At 38.1% G+C, this 23442-nt stretch overlaps 2 protein-coding genes across 3 annotated transcripts in view; both read right to left on the bottom strand.

The window, feature by feature from the left end:
• Positions 1–10961, bottom strand: part of LOC127431874 (LHFPL tetraspan subfamily member 7 protein-like) — a 230322-nt gene extending 219361 nt beyond the window's left edge. Inside the window, exon 1 of the mRNA XM_051682498.1 lies at positions 10331–10961. Within this exon, the coding sequence (XP_051538458.1) occupies positions 10331–10645 (315 nt within the window). The 5' untranslated portion in view covers positions 10646–10961. The remainder of the gene's footprint in view (positions 1–10330) is intronic.
• A 3289-nt stretch (positions 10962–14250) lies between these two features.
• LOC127431842 (A-kinase anchor protein 10, mitochondrial-like) overlaps positions 14251–23442 on the bottom strand; it is a 41863-nt gene continuing 32671 nt past the window's right edge. The window contains exons 11-15 of one of the 2 annotated variants that reach the window (XM_051682450.1): positions 18936–19045; positions 18720–18799; positions 18366–18418; positions 18128–18223; positions 14251–15371 (exon numbers count right to left, since the gene is read on the bottom strand). In XM_051682450.1, the coding sequence (XP_051538410.1) occupies positions 15366–15371; positions 18128–18223; positions 18366–18418; positions 18720–18799; positions 18936–19045 (345 nt within the window). In that variant the 3' untranslated portion in view covers positions 14251–15365. Of the gene's footprint in view, positions 15372–18127; positions 18224–18365; positions 18419–18719; positions 18803–18935; positions 19046–23442 lie in introns of both variants that reach the window. The other variant, XM_051682441.1, reaches the window with a different exon arrangement.

Raw genomic sequence — 23442 nt, 5'->3', positions numbered from 1 at the left:
AAAGGCTGTGTTTTATAAGTAAATATATAAAATGCATGCACAGCTCCAGCGCGTTATTGAATGGCGCTGCTCTGTTTACACACACCCGTGGCTATTTTTAGCCTTCGTGCCATGCGCAATATTTGAGCGCTACTCATTAACAACATCTAAGATGTAGATGCTCAATAGTTCGGTTCCCTTATAATATGCATTTATAACGGCACCGGAGGCGCATTTTTACTAGAATTTGAATAAGAAGCTAATTAAACTACTGTGAACTTGCCTACAAACCGACACATACAGGACTTCCTGGAGAGTTCAGAATGTCAAAATAAAAGCGTGAGGGTTTAAAAAGTTAAAGGTGTCATGGAGAGACTCACTGAGGCAGAGATATGAACTCAGTAGCAGGGTTTATTGAACAGATGATTGAAACAGTGATTAAACATTGCGAGTAAATCCAGCTGAGAAGAGTGGCAAACAGCAGGTGAGTAATATCCAGACAGGGTATAGACATGATGAACAGATAACACTCAACAGTCTTATGATACTTGCAGGCAATAATGAAGACACAGGTATGGTTTGACATAGTAGAATGTTCTGGAGTCTCAGAGGTACTATCGATGAGAAACAGACAAAGAGTGTGTGTGAAAGCAGGGTATATATGCAGTCCTTGATTAGCCACTAATGATATGCAGGTGCGTGTAATCAGAACTCAGGGGAGAGTGAGAGCGCTGTGACTGCAGTGAAGAAGAAAGAGAAAGAGAGACCGGTGGATCTGTGACAAAAGGTGCACGATTGAGATATATTACTATTATAATATGTTATTATTATTATTATCATTTGTTTACAAATTATAATAATATTTAAGTTGAATGGGTTCCAAAAAATAACTGTGTGAATGAAAAGTGAGCTGATAACTTACAACTAAATTGAACAAAAAAGAGATCTGAATCCTTTAAAGTCCAGATACAAGTTGAAAAAAATATTTAAAATAAAAAAAAGGCTTCTTTTCTACTGATGACTTGTACTGGAATTACTGTTAATTTTGCTGCTACATTATCCAGTATACTAGTTAATAATAAAGTTTTTCTTAATAAGCTATACATTTATATTGAAATAATGTGTAGTTAGAGGTTTGTGTTTCTTTACATATTAAAGAGTACTCCCAATTAGTTCCACACAATAATGTAAAGATATTCTAAACTGATGCAAAAAAACAACACTGGTATTGGATCGGGATCGGTATCGGCCGATACTTAGATTTCCAATATCGGAATCAGAAGAGAAAAAGTGGTATCGGTACATCCCTACAAGCAACCGCATAGCAACATGCAAAAACTACTCAGAACACCTTAGCATTCACCTAGCAATGTCCTAGCAACCACCAAGAACACCCAAACAACTGATTAGCAACATGCTCAAAACTACTCAGAACACCTTAGCATCCACCTAGCAATGTCCTAGCAACCACCAAGAACACCCAAACAACTGATCAGCAACATGCTCAAAACTATTCAGAACACCTTAGCAACCACATAGCAACATGCAAAAACTACTCAGAACACCTTAGCATCCACCTAGCAATGTCCTAGCAACCACCAAGAACACCCAAACAACTGATTAGCAACATGCTCAAAACTACTCAGAACACCTTAGCAACCACATAGCAACATTCAAAAACTACTCAGAACACCTTAGCATCCACCTAGCAATGTCCTAGCAACCACCAAGAACACCCAAACAACTGATTAGCAACATGCTCAAAATTATTCAGAACACCTTACCAACCACATAGCAACATGCAACAAGAAACATGCAAATGTAGTTTGCACAGAAACTACATTTCTGTGCAATTTTCCTCAAATGCAAATTTCTTGTTTTGATCATAAGGATTAAGTGCAGCATTAACTGTGAATATACAGTATGTAAAAACAATAGCAGAAGTTAAATACTGCATATGCTAGTGTTAGAAAGATGAAACTACCCACAATTTTTACCCTGAAAAGTTCATTCCTGTTTGTAATGTTTTTGTAGGTCAACCAGGACACTGATTATAGTCTAACTCTACTGTGGGAACACAATCTCTATTATTTACTGCTATCTGTCATGCCAGTGTGCCATCCAATCCAAACTGTCGCCATATCTCTGGCACAGATACTGACGCTGCGCTCTCTCATCCACAATCCTCTCACTGCTGCTCCCACAGGAGTCCAAAACCATTTTAATATGTGCCGTGTATTCTCAATAAACCACAGTCAGATTAAATCCCATCAAACACTGAGCGTCAAAAAGAGCTAACAGTGTCACGTTTTGTTGCCTCTGACTGCATTCAGACACTCACACTTCAATTACAGCCTCTTGTTTTTAGTTCCTGAGGGAATAAAACGTTGATAGCAAGGTCAGTGTGAAGGGAGCTCATAGAGAGAACTGCTCTGACCTTATAAGCAGTCAAAGAGGCATCATTCAGATTAAGAACAGATTTATTTCTTTATTTAGGGCTTTTAGTGCATGCTTGTGCAACTGAAATACAAGTCTGGGTGGGTCCCAGTACTGATCAACTCACAACCCTTTCGCTTTCTCTCTAGTTAACACAACATGAGAGTGAGTGACAATTTCCATTTTTGGGTGAACTATCACTTTAATACCATATATTTTGGTAATAATGACAATCTGTCAGGACTGGCCGCTTTTGATCGGATCAGCCAAGACACCAGGTGTAATCAAGGCCAAAGACATGTGTGAATGTAACATCCCGCATCCGTCCCAGAATGTGGACCAGAGTGTGTCTATTACACACACGTAACTTGTATCTTATCTTGCCACTGCTATTTACCATCACAAACAAATGCAGGACATTTCCATTAGCCAAACTGAGAGGCTTTGTTGATTCACTAGATATCCTGACCGGAACAGAGAAAGTCTGAAGGGGACCTCAAACGCTGACCTTGTGAATCTGCAGTGAGAAAAACCTTGCTTATGCACAGTGAGTGACTGGCTTCGTTCTGAAGGCTTCCACTCCTCATGCTGCTCTGCTCTGTGTATGCATGGGGCCTTGGAGTTGTATATCTCTCAGCTTGACAGCTGATCCATTGGCCCCTATTCCTCTGCTCTGTGCTACACTCTACCTATTCCTCTGCACTGAGAGAAAGAAAGAAAGAGAGAAAGAAAGAGAGAGAGAGAGAGAGAGAGAGAAACTAGGCCTCATCTATCATTTGATTAGACAGCAATGTGGTGGCCATGATAAAACTCACAGCTCCGGTGGTTTGGTTCCATGGGCTAAGAACCCTTAACAGGTTCAGATGCAGGAATTACTGCTGCCTCCTCAAAATGCACCGACCTCCAGAAAAAAGAGAGAAAGAGCATGCGTGCTTGTGAGACAGAAAGAGGAAGTAGGGATGTCCAAAACCACTTCTGAAGCTTATTATTTTTTTAAAGAACTTAAATTATACTTGTCAAATTTTGTTTATTAATTGAGCTGTAAAGTTGTTTAAATCAGCGTTTTTATGGTCGTTTTACGGTTTACGAGTTACTTCGCCATGGCAACGGAGTTTTAAAATTGGATATAACTTTACACAGAACCTGTTCGGACAGGATTAGTTTTCTAAACAAAGTTTGAGTAGCAATTATTATCATCCGACGTCTGTGATTTCATGTACTGATTCAGTCTGGACTAAGATCTCTGAGTTTATTACAGAGGTGGGAGTGTCAGTTTTCTAGATGTGGGTGTTACAAACACACTGAATTAACTTTATCTGTTTAAATTTACAATTACATGTCATTTTAAAAATACATTTTAAATCATTTATTATTTATTTAATTTTAATTAATTATACATTATAAATTACTTATTTTAAAACCCTTTTAATATAAACTTCACAAACCCAAAGTTATAAGTTTCCCAAACTGTAAATTATATTGAAAAAATAAAGGTAAACGTAACCCTTACAAAAAAATTTCTGCTGCAGAACCATGGTGAAGTGATGGTATCAGAAATACCATGGTTGTGTGATACATACCAAGGTAATGAATGATTACCATATTCATATACTACATTATTTATGTTGTAATTCATAGTACTTTCCATTACCATGGAGCCATGTCCCAAACAAAACATGGTACTTTTTGGTACTTTCTAGTGAAATAAAACATTAACATAACTAGATTTTTACATTTTCTAAAGAAAATGTGCAAGTTTTTTATCCATACAAAACTTGCAGCTACCATGCTAGAGTGTTCTGGGTGGTTGTAGGGCTATTCTAGGTGGTTGCTTACAGGCCCACCCAAAGTGATAGTCTGGTCCCTATATATGGCTTTGTTACCTCCTTCAATGTGAGTCTTTGGGATTGTTTTTTCCTATCTCACCATCAACTAGGTTACATTCCTAAGTCTGACCACTTAAAAAAGCAAGTAAAGAAAACCTCTCCTGAACAAGCCACACAATCTGAGGAATCGTTCATGTCCATATCACAAACGGTGCAGATTAAGTTACCCATTGACTTTTAGTACTTAGGGTTAAGAATTCTAAAAAAAAAATAAAATAAATAAAAATAAAAAAAAATCTAACTAAAATTATGAGAAACAGTAATAGTGATGCTTGACTTATAAGCAATAGTATTACGCTATAATGTAACACTTATACCAGCCATCCATTCAGTGGCAACTAGGCCAACATAACTGTCCTGTCAAATCTTTTTATTACCATTAGCTCTTAAAAACTGGTGGCAAGAATAACTTCCTCCAAACCCCACTCTTCCAATGCATTCATTGCTGTCCAACCACAGTAGCCCAGAGCAGAGCTACTTCCTCAACAAGAACCAATAACTCAGCCTGTCAACAGCACACTCATGGGAAAATGGGACACTGACAGAAAGAAGCTCTATTAGTGATTATGGATCTTTTCACTTAAAGGCATCAAAGACTCAACATGATGATGAAAAAGTACAGCTAGGTACAGAACAGTCTGACATCAAACCATGACAACTAAAAGCACAGTTAAAAGAGCATAAAATCCGAGACATGACGAACAGAAAATGATCATTTTCACTTGATGACAGTTACAAAAAATGTATATTTATATTTATATTTTCATATAAATTATCTTAAAAGCACAAAAAACAATTTTCATTATTGAAATGCAAAGCAAAAAAAATAAAAAATAAATACAGGTCAACTGTAAAGTTTAATACTATTTACATGATGGTATTATTTGTTGTTCTGCTTTTAATTTTTACTGCTTAAAAAAAAAATATATCAATAATGTTTTCAGTATTATTTTTTTTTTTTTACAGTTTTGTTGTACAGTATGGCGACAGCATTTGTGACGTAATGTTGATTACCACAAAAAATAATTTCAGCTTTTTCCCTCCTTTTTTTTTTTTTTTTTTTTTAAAGCAAAATTCTGGGTTACTATAAGGAACTTACAATGGAGATAAATGGGGCCAATCCGTAAACGTAAAATACTCACTGTTTCTAAAGTATAGCCACAAGATATAAACAATATATGCGTTAACATGATTTTAGTGTGATAAAATCGCTTATTAAACATTTCTGTGTAAAGTTATATCCAGTTTTACAACTTCATTGCCATGACGACGTAATGCCATAAACCTTAAAACGACCATAAAAACAACAATTTGAAAAACTTTTTTTACATAGTATAATATAGCAGCAATTTCAAAAACAGATTAAAATGAAATCAATTATCTTGCTCCAACAGACCTCCCCATCCCCACTGCACTATTAAATATATTCTTACAGACTTTTCTGTACCATATTATCATGGCCTCACAGGGTCAGATATAAGAAAAAATAAGGAGGGAAAGAAAGAGAAATAAAAATAAATAAATAAATAAAATTAATAATTCACACAGGAGAAATTACATTTGGATCCATTTGCTGTATGCAAGTCAGCACTGGCTGCCAAATAATGAAAAAAGTTTGACTACAGCCTTTAGTGGAGTATCAAATCTTCTCTAGTGCAAGTTGATGAATAAGATCCCTGATCCAATGACTAAAAGTAGGTGGAGAACTGTCCTTCCACTTAAGCAATATAAGACGTCTAGCTAATAAAGTCGAGAAAGCAATCATATTTTTAGCATTATTATCTAAACCGAGTTCTGTAGTTAAACCGAATATTGCAAGAAGTTAATAATAAGTTTTAACAGAATAATTGGAAGTGCTTTTATAAAATTATAAGCTTCACATTTCTGCCTTTAAACCCTCCAAATATTGGCCCCATTCACTTCCATTGTAAGTGCCTCACTTTAACCTAGATTTTATTTATTTTATTTTTTATATAGAGGAACGAGTAGAATATCTTTTTTTTTTTTTTACATTAATTTACATTATGCCACCAATTGAGAGAGCTTAACTTGTATGGAACCCAGAAAATTACTTTAATATACAATATAATTTCTTAATAATTATACTGTATATTAAAGTCATATTCCAGGTTCCATACAAGTTCTAATAGGATTCTCTTAACTTTAACCGCACTCATCAAAATTACTTAAACATAGATTTAAAAATGAAAAAAAAAAAATGAAATCCTCTGCTTTTACCCTCTGCAGTCATTTGTTTTACCAATTGTGATTGTTACCGTAAAAATGTTCCTTTAAAACTCAAGAGAAAGATGGTAACAGCATGGTCACGACTGCAGTCTGACAGCATCCACAGAGACCCTGAGTCTAGCTAGCCTGTGCGCTTTTGCCCACGGGGGCTTTAAAACATGGAGATGATGGAGGCAAAGAGAATAGTAGAAGGGTCAACCTTAAAACAAGTAGGTCAGATGCAGGGACACAAACACAGAGTTGCAATATGTCTCATAGACCATGACTGAGAACTAAGTGCAAATAAGGCAGCAGAAGACATGAGAGAGGTTGTAATTGTCACAAAATGATGTGGGTAGCTGTTTCAATAATTGTATACATAGAATAAAGGTATACTCCATCTATGGATGTTTGCAGCATAATATCCACAGAAAATGAATATAGGGAAAGGTAATAACTACACCTTATCCCTACCCCTAAATTGACCCTTTACATAAACCCATTGACATTTTTAAAAGGTAATGAATACACAAATTTATTTCAGTAGATAAAACTGACCCACACGTATACAAAGCCCCTCAAGAATTTAGCTCAGCATCTTTGTTCCCTGGATTCCTCTACATAGCTGGCTAGTTTTCAGTAGACCTTTTCCATTTCAAATCACACAAAACAGAGAAGCTTTCCACTCGTTCCCTTAATACCCTAAAAGCTCTCTCTCTCTCTCTCTCTCTCTGAAGCACAAGCAACCTTGTGTGTTATGATTTATGTATGGATAAAAAATAGCATTTGAAAGGCGATATTAATAAATTGCATTTTTTATTTTTTTTTGTAGAGGCAATTGAAGGGTACAGACAAAATATGTTTTGCCCATACTCAAGGCTTTGCCGAATGAAAGAAAGGAATGCATTTGGGAGAGTCATTTGGCAGTGATGTGTGCGCTGCTACTGCTAAATGCTTCATTTCTGACTTCAGTGCTTCAGCTCAGACTGCTGTGATGCTGCTGAATCATTTATTTATGAGCACTGTTAGCACTGCATTCTTTGTTGATTTGGGGGTGACAGGTTTGAAGCTCTATAAATATTTTAAAGCTGAGGTGGCCGACATAGCGACTTCTATATCATCCAGTTGTGTGATTTTGGGCGGGGCTTCCTGATTGTCCAAACAATGGAAGGTAGTGGGAGTGTTAGGAAAACCGGTTTGAAAACATTTTCACAATTTCATTTGGCACCAGTAGAGGCAGAGAAATTACAGACAGTGAGCTTTCACATTATTGATAAGGATATGAAATTGCAAGTCAAAATAAACAGGCTACCAAACTAGAAATCTGAAGGAATATTGAAAGGAAATGTCATTCTGGCAGTGTTCTCTACATTGTCATGCTGGCTCAACCACCTTAGATGCTATGCAGTCAAGTGATGGCTTATCACTCAAAGGGAACATATCTCTTCTTCCGTCATACAGATTTGCTGACAGAGGCTCTTGTCATGCATGGCTGCCTGCCTCTCATTTTTGTGTGGTCCCATGTAAAGTCAAGTATTGTGCCCACACAGCCCTTAGTGCGTTGCATTCTCAGTGTAGCCACAAGGGGTGCTAAAGCCGCTGTTTTCTCTATCAGGTAAACTACTGTGTCGGAGCAACAGTTTGAAAAGAATCTTAAGGGAATATTCCGCATTCAATACAAGTTAAGCTTAATCGACAGCATTTGTGGCATAATGTTGATTACCACAAAAATGCATTTCAACTCACCACTCCTTTTCTTTAGTAAAAAGCAACAATTGAGCTAACAGTGAGGCACTTACAATGGAAGTGAATGGTGCCAATTTTTGGAGAGTTTAAAAGCAGAAATGTGAAGCTTAAAATTTTATAAAAGCACTTACATTAATTCTTCTGTTAAAACTTAGTAAGGTTAGTGTGCAATAGTTTTGAAATGGTGAGTATCTTAACATTTACAGATTGGCCCCATTCACTTCCATTGTAAGTGCCTCAATGGAACCAGATTTTTTTTTTTTTTTTTTTTTTTTTTAAAAGGAGGGATGATTTGAAATGAATTCCTGTGGTAATCTACATTATGCCACAAATGTTGTCTATTGAGCCTAACTTGAACTGAACCCGGAATATTCCTTTCATTACCGGATGCTATCTGAAAAGTAAAGCATCCAGTTTAATAACATATAAAGGTAACTCTATCATCCCCTTAAATATTTATATTTGTTACCGCCACAGTGCCACAAGATAACCTGTTACATTCCATATGTTAAGTACTGTATATTAAGTAGTGTGTGTGTACAATGGGACTGAACGCTTGCAATGTTTTGTGGACAGTTGTATAGAGCTATAAAATTCATGTGGGTCATGGCCGTGTCTGGGTGGGTGGGTGGGGGGCTTTCCTTGTGCAGCAAAATGATCGGGTTCCCCCCTTGGTGTACTGAATAGACACTTGTTGAAGCTGTGTTTTCAGCACTGAAATGAACCATGTTTTCATTTAGACTTTATTCAAAAACATATTCAAAAAATGTGTAATCTTAACATTTCAGGCTGTGTAAAACGTATAAATACAAGGTTCCAGTGGGACTGAAACAGCGTTTACTGGCATAGACCCATGTTGACTCATCTTTTATGGGTTACTTTAAATTATTAAGACAGAGGCACTCTTGTGCTAAGAATAGACCCTTGTACGTCAAATGGGCAAAACATTGTCATGAAATGCATTGAGATAAGCAAAGTTTGATCATTTCCCCATCATATAGGGGGACAGTGGATAGTTTACCAAAAAATGAATATTCTCTCATCATTTACTCACCCTCATGCCATTCCAGCTTTGAAGCTCCAAAAAGCACATAAAGGCAGCAAAAAATGAATCCATACGACTCCAGTGTTAAATGCACATCTGAGAAACAGATCAATATTTAAGTCCTTTTTTTTTTTTTTTTTTTTAAATCTCCACTTTCAAACAGCCCTCCTAAGCACTCTTTTCTCCTAAAGACCCGGGCAAGAGGGCATGGGTGGATGTTGAGCAAAAATTAATTACTAACCAGCCTCTTTTAATGCTGCACTTTATACTCTGGTAGAGTGAAGTAAAAATAAACTTGCCTCTAAAATGACACAGAGGTCACTGCCTAATCAAGCAACTTCCTATTGGTCAATGCGTCAAATTCAGGAGGAAGGGAGGAATTCTTCGCCACCGGAGGTCCATCGAGTGAAATTCACGATCGCGCGGATTTCAACTGAGATGACTGTATTTCGCCCGTGTGATTTTAAATGTGACCGCGCCTTAAGAGTTCTTCTTTCGTTTTGTTGGTGATTCACTTTCTTCATGCATTTCACCCCCTACTGGGCACAGAGGAGAATTTATAGTCAAAAAGGACTTAAATATTGATCTGTTTCTCACCCACACCTGTCATATCGCTTCTGAAGACATGGACTTAACAACTGGAGTTATATGGATTACTTTTATGCTGCCTTTATGTGCTTTTTGGAGTTTCAAAGTTTTGGTCACCATTCACTTGCATTTTATGGACCTACAGTGCTGAAATATTCTTCTCAATATCTTCATTTGTGTTCAGCAGAAGAAAGTCATACACATCTGAGATGGCATGAGGGTGATAAAATGATCAGATGGGTGAACTATTCCTATAAGTGTGGGATGAGACAGAGCACAAGCCTGGCTGATGTTTATGTAATCATGCAGTTTGATCTGGGTGTTCTGTTCAAAAGTTGTGTTTAATGAACAACTGTAAAAGCTAATATGTTCATAATTATGTTTCAGTCTAGTATTTGCCCAAATACACATCCATCCAGCCTACCTGCCAAGAGCTTGAAGGAATCTCTTGAAATTTGCCCAGTCCGCCGAAGGTGTAACATCTGTACATGTGATCCAGAGACTCGGAGCAGTGCCAGAGGAGCCCGAAACTCACCGAGTCCTTGTTTTTCAGATGCTCCTTAACAATCCACGCGGGGGAGATAAAACTGAAACTGCAAACAGCGACCAGGGCGGAGGAGAGAAGCACCCAAAAACACCCGACACAGCTGAACATCCTTAGGGCAGAGTGGGGCAACGAGACCGGCGGAGACAGATCGATTCCCAGCACTTTCCAATTGCGATCAAACAGTGCAAGCATCTGGAGTGCGCTCACTCACTGTGTAAAAGTGAATGCAACGTGCATTTTGGAAATGTTACGTTGGATAAGCACAAATGATCACACATGGGTACCGGATCCGCACACGGTGAGAGATGCACCCGTCAACTAGTGCGCAACTGCAATCGTAACTTTTTACTTGAATGTAATTCCAGCACGATCCAGTTCCATAGAGAAGATATTCCAGTTTATTTATCTGGAAGCATATGAAGCACAACAAAAGCACCGTCACACCCCACACTCTGTGAGAGCTAAACTGCCGCCAGCAGGTGCTCACTGTGCAGTAAGATCTGAATCCTCTCTGCGTTACATTACTCACAAGACACAAACCACAGCATCATCCTCCTCCTGTGCGATAAAGTGCTGGATGTTCAGTTGCAGCTCTTTCACTGCAGAAACTTGCGGCGCTATTCGCCTGTCACATGGATGTGGGCGTCACCTCCGCTGCCAAGGTGTACTTTACTACTTTTGTTTCATCAGCGTTTGAATATATTTCACAATCTCAAACGCCACATAGCATATGCACGCCATCAGTTTCCCATGTACGGCTGCGATGCGTTCATCTGTCTGACCCCAGTATTATTATATTGAACGGACATAAGCAAGTTTCAGGTGGAAACTTTTACACTTAACTTTAAAAACAAAAGGAAGGATTAATCTTTGAGCTTTATCTCGTAACAGGAATTTAAAGTATTGTCCAAAATATGTAAAAAGGAAAAAGAAAAAAAAAATACAGTAAAAAGTGTTGCGCGTCTTACACTGCCATCTGGTGGTCATTTTTAATTCGCATGTTCACTTGGATTAGATTTGAGATGAAATTATTGAACGGATATAGTACTGGCTGTAACACATGACGTATTTGAATATTATAAACACGAGTTCTGACTAGTAACATTTCAAATACAGATCAATAACATTGTTACTGGTACAAAAATTTTTATATCTGTAACTCAATTTTGTCAAATTAAATAGAAATTATTCCTTGTAAAAATTTATGACAATTTAATTATTTTTAAAATAGCATATTGAATATATTGAACTGAATTACGACTAGTAACACTGGTGGATTAAATCAAATTGTGATAGCCTTATATTTTATGCATTTTTATTTATTTTATTTTTTTCAAGTATTAAACATTAAAGGAAAAATTCTCTCATCATTTACTCGCCCTTATGCAATCTCAGATGCTCTTTCTTTCTTCTGCTGAACACAAGTGAAGATTTTTAGAAGAATATTTCAGCTTTGTAGGTCCATACATTGCAAGCAGGGGCGGACTGGCCATCGGGAGCATCAGGCGTTTTCCCCGTGGGCCGCTGGGTAATTTGGGCCGGCCCGCTGCTGCGCAAGTATAAAAAGTAATTATAGTATTGATCAGGGCCAGCCCATCTTACCTGTGATATAGGCGGCCGCCCTGGGCTCCTACATTCCCGCGTGGTCCCATTACAGAGCGAGAATTGAATAAACGTTGAAAGGTTAAGAGAATATAATGGCTTTTATTTTGAAATCATATAATGACTTTGAATGTGTAAGTAATTTTAAATTAAAACGCATTTCTGTATATGCGCGTGTACTTCGTAACTGGTGTGGACTTCATTATTTGACATACAAATCATATATAATAGTGACAACAAAAAAACACATTAAGTATAAGATGAGCTCTCAGTAATCACAAAATGACAAATAACTGCAAGTTACAACAAATACCAGCAGCGTAAATAAAATCAGCAAACAGGATAACTATGAGACGTACATAGTCATTTGCGTAATTTATTAATACCGCAAAGCATTTCTGGGAGCTGAAGCGTGGCTTCAGTATTATTAGACACAGATCACACACCTTACCGAATTATGTCTGACAGAAATGCAGAAAATAAGTCATGACAAATATTACTTTGTGGCTATTTCAGTCTTTGAGGCTTACTTTGTTTAAAAGATGGAAAAAACAGTGCCTGTAAAAGCATAGGGCTTTTCACTTTTTCTCAAGAATATTCTGGGGAAAGAAATGAAAACACTGTAGATATAAAGATGCAACAAACTCACACAGAGTGAAAATATTAATCTGCAAAAATCTGCAAATATATTTATATTTGTACATATTCTGGCCAACTTTCTGTTTTCGTTGATTTTTATTAAACATTTACACAGTTATGTGAGTAATTGACATGAAATTGTAAGCACTGTCATCAGTGTCCAGCGGTGACACTTTCTTCATCTAACTATTTTAAACAATATTTTCTGATCGTGTATAGCTATATATAAATATATAATATATTAGTATTATACTTGTTGTTTCCACGACCTCATATTAACTAAGAAAATCGTTTATTTGCACTTCAAGAAAAAAGTTGAAAAATTATTAAGATCTTTAAAAACTTGAAGAAATGCTGACTTGTCACAGCACCTAAAATACAATTTTAACTTAACATCTGCATGTTGGGAAAAAAAAAGTTCTCGGACATGTTATTTGTCTGAGCTATAAAGTGCTTATTTTTAGTGCTTTCTCTTAAAAAAATTCCACTCATCACATTTACAGTGGTTCTATAGATGTTGTAATGTTATGACAATTTTTGCATCGGTGGGGCCCGTTGTCATGACTAGCAGTCAATAGAAATGTCTTTTTTTCAACACAAATATTTGAAATTGAGCCGGAAAATGAAATAAATGTGGTGGTGTGTTATGGTGTGGTGTGTTGCAGGCCAGGTTTGGTGGGCCGCACTGGGCCAGAAAGTCCAGGGCCACTTTTTAGTCCAAGTCCACCCCTGATTGCAAGTGAATGGTGACCAAAAGGTTTAAGCTCCAAAAAGCACATAAAGGCAGCATAAAAGTAATCCACAAGACTCCAGTGGTTAAATCCATGACTTCAGAAACAATCTAAATCGGTGTTTGGTGAGAACAGACCAAAATATGACTACTTTTTCACAGTACATCTTGACAGCAGTCTCCTTGGCGATCGTGATTTCAAGCTTGACTACACTTTCTAGTGCTCTGCGTATGCATCAAGCACTAGGAAGTGTGACTGAGTTTGAAATCATGATCATGCCTAGATACTGCAATGGTAAGATGTACAGTGAAAAAGGAGTCACTTACAAGGATTTTGGTCTGTTCTCATCCAAAACTGATTATATCACTTCTGAAGATAAAGACTTAACCACTAGAGTCGTATGGATTACTTTTATGCTGCCTTTATGTGCTTTTTGGAGCTTCTGAGTTCTGGTCACCATTCACTTGCATAGTATGGACCAACAGAGCTGAAATATTCTTCTAAAAATCTTCATTTGTGTTCAGCACAAACCATTCCTTTAAATAGAGCACAAACATCACATGGGCCAAAATGTAATGTTTAGAATAAAAAAAAAACAGACGTATTTTGTTTATGAACTATCTGTGTCTGGGAAGAACCTTTCCCTGTAAGGCCTGTCTACCTGAGTTTTTAATCAAAATCTCATATTAAAACAAGAAAACTGAATTGATGCAGTTTAAGGTAGTATCCTACACTGGTAACTATAAAATGTTTGTGTAATGCACACACCATCTAGGAATAAATAAAAAATAGGTGGGAAAAAAAGGTACAAAGACTAAGCCAAAAGACGTTTCAACAATATATGTATTTAAATCAAAACACATTTAAATATATTATAGATTAAGTACACATAAATGTCAGAAAACATATTAGTGGTACATAGTACCAAACGTCTTTTGCCTGTTTCTCGTCCACATCTCAATCAGTCCAAAGCACTAACATTTACATGTCCGAAGGGTACACGTTTGAAAAGGAACAGTCATCACTGAGATATGCTTCGACAGAGTTTTTGACATCATACCAAAAAACAAAAATCACCATAAAAAGAACTAACATTAATATATGGCGGTAAACCATGAATCCACATTTATATAGAATGGGGATAAACACTGCCCTAGCAGTTCAGTTTGTCTGGAGTATCCTACAGTCTGCACTGATCTAGAATCAGATCAGGACAGGGTTCTAGAGGGAGTTCTTCAACAGCACAAAGAGGCGGTCAACGGAGTGTTTGCCAGGCTGATAGAGTTCATTTTAGCGCCATCGAAGAGGGACAGAACAGTGCAGGTTTACTGATAAAATATAGTCACCTTGGGTAAATCTGCATTTTTGTTTTTCTTGCCTAAAAAAAGACCTTATCACTTCATAGCCATTCTTTACAAATGAGGGAGTGAATGGAAAGAGAAAAGAGAGGTGTGAGATAAGAACAAAGGTGAGGAATAAAATGGGTAAACCTGGTCTTAGCCACTACTTCTGACCAGTTTTAGGTTTCTGCACACTTCCTGTTGGTCGGCGTGGTAACAGCAGAACACAATGGCGACGCAGGTACATTTTGTGTCAGTACTCATTCAGCTTTGTTCTGAAAGTTCATTCACCACTGTGCGACAGCTCTCGCTTGTGTGTTTACGTCTGTTGTTCACTCATTTCACGCCTCTTCAAATAATAAATGAAATCATTCAGAGCGCTAGAAATTATGGGGTTTTGGCTATTAGTGCATACTCAAACAATCACGCTCTTACACACACACACATGCAGGATGTCATGGAATGCCTTTTCTGTCCTCACTGATTTTTTAATGAGTCTTGATCTTCAGAGTTAATCTTCAGGTTGTTTGCAGTCTGCAGACGTTATGTTAAGGGCCTCGGCAGGGAGGGTTGGAGTAGGTTCCATACTGAAGGAGAGGGTCATAGCTGATAAAAACAAAAGAGAACACATGCTTGAAACCTTTTGAGAACATTTTTGACAGAAATTCATAACTGTTAAATTTCCATTAAATAAATATCTAATTATTAAACACCCAAATGCACAACTTATTTAGCACTAATATCTTAATACAAATTGGGTATTATTGTTTTTAATGAAATTTACATAAGAAAAAACAAACAACAAAACAAAAAACAGATGGACAGCACAAATGTTAACATTTCAATTAAAATAAGAAACAAAATTAAATCTGAAGATTGGTTAACAATAGGGATGCACTGGGGGCCTGGGTAGCTCAGCGAGTAAAGACGCTGACTACCACCCCTGGAGTCATGAGTTCGAATCCAGGGTGTGCTGAGTGACTCCAGCCAGGTCTCCTAAGCAACCAAATTGCCCGGTTGCTAGGAAGGGTAGAGTCACATGGGGTAACCTCCTCGTGGTCGCTATATTGTGGTTTGCTCTCAGTGGGGCGCGTGGTGAGTTGTGCGTGGATGCTGCGGAGAATAGTGTGAAGCATGCCCAATTCCCAATGCACTCTAGGTCCTAGGTCTCAATGACTCGCCTCAATCCGGGTGGCAGAGGACAAATCTCAGTTGCCTCTGTGTCTGAGACGTCAATCCACGCATCATTTCACGTGGCTTGTTGAGCGCGTTATGGTGAGTTGTGCATGGATGCCACGGAGAATAGCGTGAGCCTCCACATGCGCTAAGTCTCCGCAGCATCCATGCACAACTCACCATGCTCCCCATCGAGAACCACATTATAGCAACCCAGGCCCCCCCCCCCCCATAACCTTTTTTTTTTTTTTATCAATCATCATGTTATCATATTTACTTATTTTTTGTATCTTTTTAAATGTTTGTCTTCTATTTATCTTTTATTGTGGCTCTCTTTAAAATTTTGGCCTGTTCAATAGATCCAATCCATATTCAATAGAAATTATTTATTGTTAGAACAGTAAAAAATATTTGTTGTAAATTTTTAAAGCATAATTCTTCAGTAAAACAGGGATCTGATGATCTGATGAGGGGAAAAATATCGTGTGACTAGGAGGGTGTGGCCGGACCATAAGGATGTACGCCTGGCGCTGAATTACCCCAATCAGCCGGGAGAGGGATAAAGAGGTAGAGCCGGAGACACCAGTTAGAGAGAGAGAGAGATGCATGCATCCGGCGAACGTGTGCATTCTGCGTTGGGCCAGGAAGGCCAACAGTGAAAGCGACCCACGGAGCTCTGTGTGTGTGCCGGCGAGTGTGTGCTGAACAGCAGTTTTATGTTGTGTCCAAGTGAACAGTGTCTAATTAAAGTCTTCCGTGAACTGTTCACCCGGCTCCCGCTTCCTCCTTCATAGGAAAGGCAGAGATCTGCCACATATCGGTATCGGCCAATAGTTTTTTGCTAAAATCTGTTTCAATATCGGTACATCCCTTGTTAATAACAGTGCTGATGATGTTAATGAAATTACTGTCAATAGTAAGGACAGAGAAGAAAAAATAAATATATAAATATACATATATATATATATATATATATATGCGAGTGCGAGTGTGATATTGCTTATATACAACAGTTCAATGATCAAGCACATTTTTAAAAATGAGGAAAAACTGAGTACGGTCATAAAAAAACACATCTGTGCATGGAACTACTGTCTTTGCTAGTTCAGACCAAACAATGCGTCTAAGCCTTTGTTAGCAATACAAAGAGAGAGAGAGAGAAATAAATAAGTGGTATTTAACACAGAATGTCAAAGCTGCTCTTTACTTACAATGAAAGTACAACATGATCACACAGGAAGTCAGCATGTTGTTTCTGAGAGTTCCAGTACCCTAGGATTGACCAAATGATGCCGACTAACTGACAAGCAACATCTCCTATCAAACATGTCTCTAATCTGTTTACCTACCCCTGTGGCGTGACTGGAAGTGTGTTGTGTCAGCAGTATGGGAAACTCAGGTTCGGAACCCGCGTTGAAACCAATCATGTTTGCATAATCAGTGACGAGGGCTGTTCAGAGGTTGCATTTTCCCTCTAGCATTATATTTTTACTCCACCGATGGTTACATTTAGGTTTGGGGTTTGGTTTGGGTATACACTGAATACAATATGCATTCCTTCTCACTATAATTCAGTCTGTAAAGCCAATAACAACTCGCTTCACAACTCGCATTCGGCGCCCCTCCGTGGACATTACACCTGGAAAATGGAGCTCACACATGCCCATATGCCCAAAAACACTTACCGCTTTCGCCACTGGGAGCAGTGTTTTGCATTTCAGTAAGCAAAGAGTCACAGACCAGTTTCAGCTACAGAAAAGTCAACCTACTGTTTCCAATTCTGATCAGTCTGGAAAGTGAATGGTGACCACAGCTGTCAAGCAAGATTTAAGGCAATTTTCAGGCAAAAATACAACTTAAATTTTAGTCTGTTCCTCACACAAAGGTAACATTTAGTATTAAGATATGGAATATTATATTGTAAAGTCATATGGTCTACTTTTATGGTGCTTTTTTGTCCTTTATGGAGCTTGACAGCTACTGGTCCCCATCCACTTTCATTGTATGGAAGATAGCAGCTCAGACATTCTACCTAACATCATCTTTTGTGTTCCATGGAAGAAAGTCAAATGTGTTCAGAACATGAGGGTGAGTAAATGCTAACAGAATTAAACTTTCTGGGTGAATTAAACTTTTAAGTTGAACAAACAAACCAAGCGAAAGGTAGAGAAAAAAAAACCATATACTTTTGTTGACTTCACTTCAGGGCTTCCATGTTGTCCCTGTATCATGACATCATTGACGATCATCTTTGCAATCTTCCATGCCATCTCCTCTTGAGCCTGATCCACAAACAGGGCTTGAAACAACAGTGCTACAATGCTCTATAACTGATTATCCAACATAAAATGGCAAAAGATTATTTATCTTTATCATCAAACACTGATTGCATGTGTGATTTGAATGCAGTTAGCCTGTGCACACCTCATCTGAGTTTCCTTGCACCCATTTCTTCATTGCTTGAGAAAACATGGAACCTAGTAGGAAGGAAAGAATGAGTGAGTGAGCTGGACATAGCTGTGAATCCTGCTTCCCACTGCTCTCTTCACCACAATCACACCATGTCACTGTCTACTTATAGCCATAACAACACAATCTCTCATCATTTAAACTGAGGGCACTTCAGCATAAGTCACAAATAAGAGCCAATTCACACAATACACAACATGTGCAAGTGTGTAACAGAGAGAAACACATGAGGAGACGGACAACCATGGGCAAAGGAAAACACATCTTTGAAGGATATTTCTATCTATTCGCTTTTGCTGTTTGTCCTACCTTTGGACTTCTTCACATCTGGTTCAGGCTCAGCCTCTCTGATGAACTGGCCCAGCTCATTCACCTTCCCAAAAGTCATCCTTCTGAAAAGAAGGCGAGAAGACATCAGAATTCAGCAGAACAGAGTGCTCTGCTTGGATTATGCTTAAGATTTATCAATCTGAGGTCACATGTCTGGATGGTAACGGGAGGCTGAGGTTTCTAGCACTGACTTACCCAGCGTATGGTCTCTGGTACAGTGATTCAGGATCAAGACTTGCGATGTCCACCGTTATTGCCTCGTCAAAGTTCTTCAGGATCTTGACTGCCACCTTTTTAGTACCTTGCTACAATTACAAGCACAAAGATTTTGATGATAAAATCAATGACAAAATGTACCCATGCATCCTCATGTATTTTTTAAGTTACTTTGTGTAAATGAAGAACACAAGTGCAGTTTCCTAACTACTTTGAAATTAGTGAATTTAAATTTTTCACTTCATGTACACCGGCACCAATAAGACCAGTGCTTGGACAGTTCAGCCACATTTTAAAATGTATGAATCAGGTTCAGAAATTTACTTTATTTTAAGAAATAAAATTACTTCCCATCACCCCGAGAACACCATTCCCTGTGGGGAAGATTTTCATCAGCAGGGACTGGAAAACTGGTCAGGATAGAAGGAAAGATGGATGGCACTAAAGGCTCTGAGAGAAAATGGCACTAAAAATGCCCCCAAAACTCAAATTGTGGGGGCAAAAAAAGCCTTTGTAATGAATCCTTCTGTTTTTCTTCGTAACATCTGATATACAGTGCCTTGCAAATTATTCACCCCCCTTGGTGTTTTTCCTGCTTTGTTGCATTACAACCTGGAATTAAAATTGATTTTATGTAATGGACCTAACAAAATATTCAAAATTGTTGAAGTGGAATGAAAAAAATACCTTGTTTAAAAAAAAAATTAGAAACTGAAAAGTTGAGAGTGCATATGTTTTCACCCCCATTGCTGTGAAACCCCTAAATAGCAGGACGAATGGAAACAGAACATAGCATGGTTGCTATGACAGCACGCCACTCTTTAACAAGCGCGAGCGCTTCGGGTGAGAAGGGAACAAATTCCCTTTGGAAGGGAATGTATGAGGTACATTTTAGGAGATTTATTATGTAAAAGGAAAAGAAAATAGATTTTACAGGTGTACTTTTAGTCTAATACTTTATTTTAATTATATATTAATATAATTATACATATGATATACTCTGCACCCATCTACTGAGGTACTTCAACTTGGGAATTAACATTACTTGCGTTTGAACATCATATTTACAGGCAAATTGCCGTTATTTTTTTTTTTTACTTTTCCGTTGAAGCAAAGAATTGCGGGTTGTGAGTGCCCATGAAGGATACACCTCATGCATCCTCTGAATTCCCGTGAAAGAAGGTCGCATTTGAAGGCTGCATTCGAAGTGTCCTACTCGCTTTTATGAAACGAGACAGCCTCAATGACGTATACAGCCGAGAAATGCGACCTCCGGAGGACACAGCCTTCCAAACGAGACACAGCCATAATTAGTTGATTATGGTCCATCTGTATGCAATCAAAGTGTCACATGATCTGTCACATGATGTCAGTATAAATACACCTGTTCTGAAAGGCCGCTGAGTCTGCAACATCACTAAGCAGGTCAGGTCAGAGACAAAGTTGTGGAGAAGTACAGATCAGGGTTGGGTTATAAAAATATCCCAAACTTTGAACATCCCACGTAGCACCATTAAATCCATCAAAACACAATGGAAAGAATATGGCACCACTACCAACCTGACAAGAGAATGCCGCCCACCAAAACTCACAGACTGGGCAAGGAGGGCATTAATCAGAGATTCAAAGAAGACACCAAAGATTACACTGAAGGAGCTGCAAAGATCCACAGCAGAGATGGGAGTATCTGTCCATAGGACCACATTAAGCTGTGCACTCCACAGATCGGGGCTTTATGGAAGAATGGCCAGAAAAATGCCACTGCTTAAAGAAAACACTTTTTGGACATCATGGGAAACGCTATGATTGGCACAAACCCAACACTTCCCATCACCCCGAGAACACCATTCCCTGTGGGGAAGATTTTCATCAGCAGGGACTGGAAAACTGGTCAGGATAGAAGGAAAGATGGATGGCACTAAAGACAGGGCAATTCTTGAGGAAAACCTGTTTCAGTCTGCCAGAGATTTGAGACTGGGACAGAGGTTCACCTTCCAGCAGGACAATGACCCAAAGTGAATACTTATGCACACTCAAGATTTCTGTTCTTTTTTTTTTTTTTTTTATCTGAATTATTGTTTGTGTCACAATAAAAAATCATTTGCAACTTCAAAGTGGTAGGCATGTAGTGTAAATCAAATGGTACAAAGCCCCAAAAAATTAATGTTAATTCCAGGTTGTAATGCAACAAAACAGGAAAAACACCAAGGAGGGTGAATACTTTCACAAGCACAGTAGTTCTTAATATTCTATTATTCTCTGCCTGGCCAAAAAAAAAAAAAAAAAAAAAAAAAGTCGCCATTTGGATTTAAGGCAGTGTTATGATAAATGTCATGTCAAAAATATTCAACCCCCAAAATCAATCATTTGTGTAGCATCCTTTATCCTTAATAACAGCAAATAAATGTTTCAGGTAAGTGTTCTCAGGCTTCGGACACCTCTCTATTAGAATTTTTACACATTTCTCATGAGCAAAAGCTTCCAGCTCATTAACATTCTTTGGTTTCTGTGCTGCCACTGCTTCCTTGAAATCCCAACAAAGGTTTGCAATGGGATTTTAATGATGGACTGAAAGGGCCATTTAAGGACATTCCTCGACCTATCCCTGAACCAGATTTTGGACAACTTGGATGTATCCTTGTGTTATTGTCTTGCTGGAAAGTCCAGTGGTCACCGAGCTTCAATTTACACACTGAAGGCATCACATTTTTCATGCCAAAATGGCCTGATACCTGAAAGAATCCATGGCATCAGTCATGTTTCCTGCAGCTGCAAAACACCCCCATAACAGGACTGACCCACCTCCATGCTTGACTCTGGGGATGGTGTCGTTCTTGTCGTCACTGAAGTGCCTTGGAAATGTACTTTTAGCCATGACCTTTCTTGTGTAATGAAATAATCTCCTCCTTTGAGACAGCTTATATTTAATTGCATTTTTTGCATAGAAATACATTTTTGCTTACAACACTAAACTTACATTTTAAAACTTAAATAAGTGCCATTACAGATTGATGACTTAATTTTGTTTTAAAACAATTACTTGTGTAGCCTTACATATTTAAGAAACAGCTACTTGCAATAGGGGTTGAATAATTATGACATGGCTGTATTTAAAAAGAAATCCTGCAATTTAGAAATATTAGGTTATCTATTCAGACTATGGCTTTGAATGTGTCAAAGTGTGTCTGATATAGATGTAAAGTTAAAAAATTCTGGGTCATCAGAAAAGCTTACCTTTGTAAATCCTTACTGTCTTGGGGGGGGCTGAATAATTTCGATTGCAACTGATATATATATATATATATATATATATATATATATATATATATATATATATATATATATATACACACACATACACACACACACACACACACACACACACACACACACACATACACATACACATACACACAATACATATACACCGATCAGCTACAACATTAAAACCACCTGCCTAATATTGTGTAGGTCCCCCTCGTGCCGCCAAAACAGCGCCAACCCGCATCTCAGAATAGCATTCAGAGATGATATTCTTCTCAACACAATTGTACAGAGCGGTTATCTGAGTTACCGTAGACTTTGTCAGTTCAAACCAGTCTGCCCATTCTTTGTTGACCTCTCTCATCAACAAGGCATTTCCATCCGCAGAACTGCCACTCACTGGATGTTTTTTGTTTTTGGCAACATTCTGAATAAATTCTAGAGACTGTTGTGCGTGAAAATCCCAGGAGATCAGAAGTTACAGAAATACTTAAACCAGTCCATCTGGCACCAACAATCATGCCACGGTCCAAATCACTGAGATCACATTTTTTCCCCATTCTGATGGTTGATGTGAAAATTAACTGAAGCTCCTGACCCGTTTCAGCATGATTTTATGCACTGCACTGCTGCTACACGATTGGCTGATTAGATAATCGCATGGATGATTGTTGGTCCCAGATGGGCTGGTTTAAGTATTTCTGTAACTGCTGATCTCCTGGGATTTTCACGCACAACAGTCTCTAGAATTTACTCAGAATGGTGCCAAAAACAAAAAACATCCAGTGAGCGGCAGTTCTGCGGATGGAAATGCATTGTTGATGAGAGAGGTCAACAAAGAAAAAAAAACACATTTATACACATACATGTACTGTATATATTGTGCATATACATATAATATATGTAGAGTTCAACATTAATTATCTGGACACTATGTCAAACTTCATATATCCACTAAAAATCACCTTGAGACCAATTGGATAAAAATGGCTCAGAAATGTCAAGTAAAGGTCTAGAAAAATTTATCTGCAGATGCCACTTAGTTTATTCAGGGCTCGACAATAAGAACTGTCCGATGGCCCAGGGCCAGTGTGAGAGAGATTTGGACCAGTTACTAGAACTGTCACTTGCCCAATCGGGCCAGTGCTCCATTTACAACTTTAGTGCAAGCAGACACCAAGCGAGAGAGCACAAAAATAACATGGAGCAATCATAGTCTTCT

Source organism: Myxocyprinus asiaticus, chromosome 4 (genome assembly GCF_019703515.2).
Source record: "Myxocyprinus asiaticus isolate MX2 ecotype Aquarium Trade chromosome 4, UBuf_Myxa_2, whole genome shotgun sequence".
Lineage (NCBI taxonomy): Eukaryota > Metazoa > Chordata > Actinopteri > Cypriniformes > Catostomidae > Myxocyprinus > Myxocyprinus asiaticus.
The sequence above is the reverse complement of the archived record's forward strand: the minus strand, read 5'-3'. Positions and strand labels throughout refer to the sequence as shown.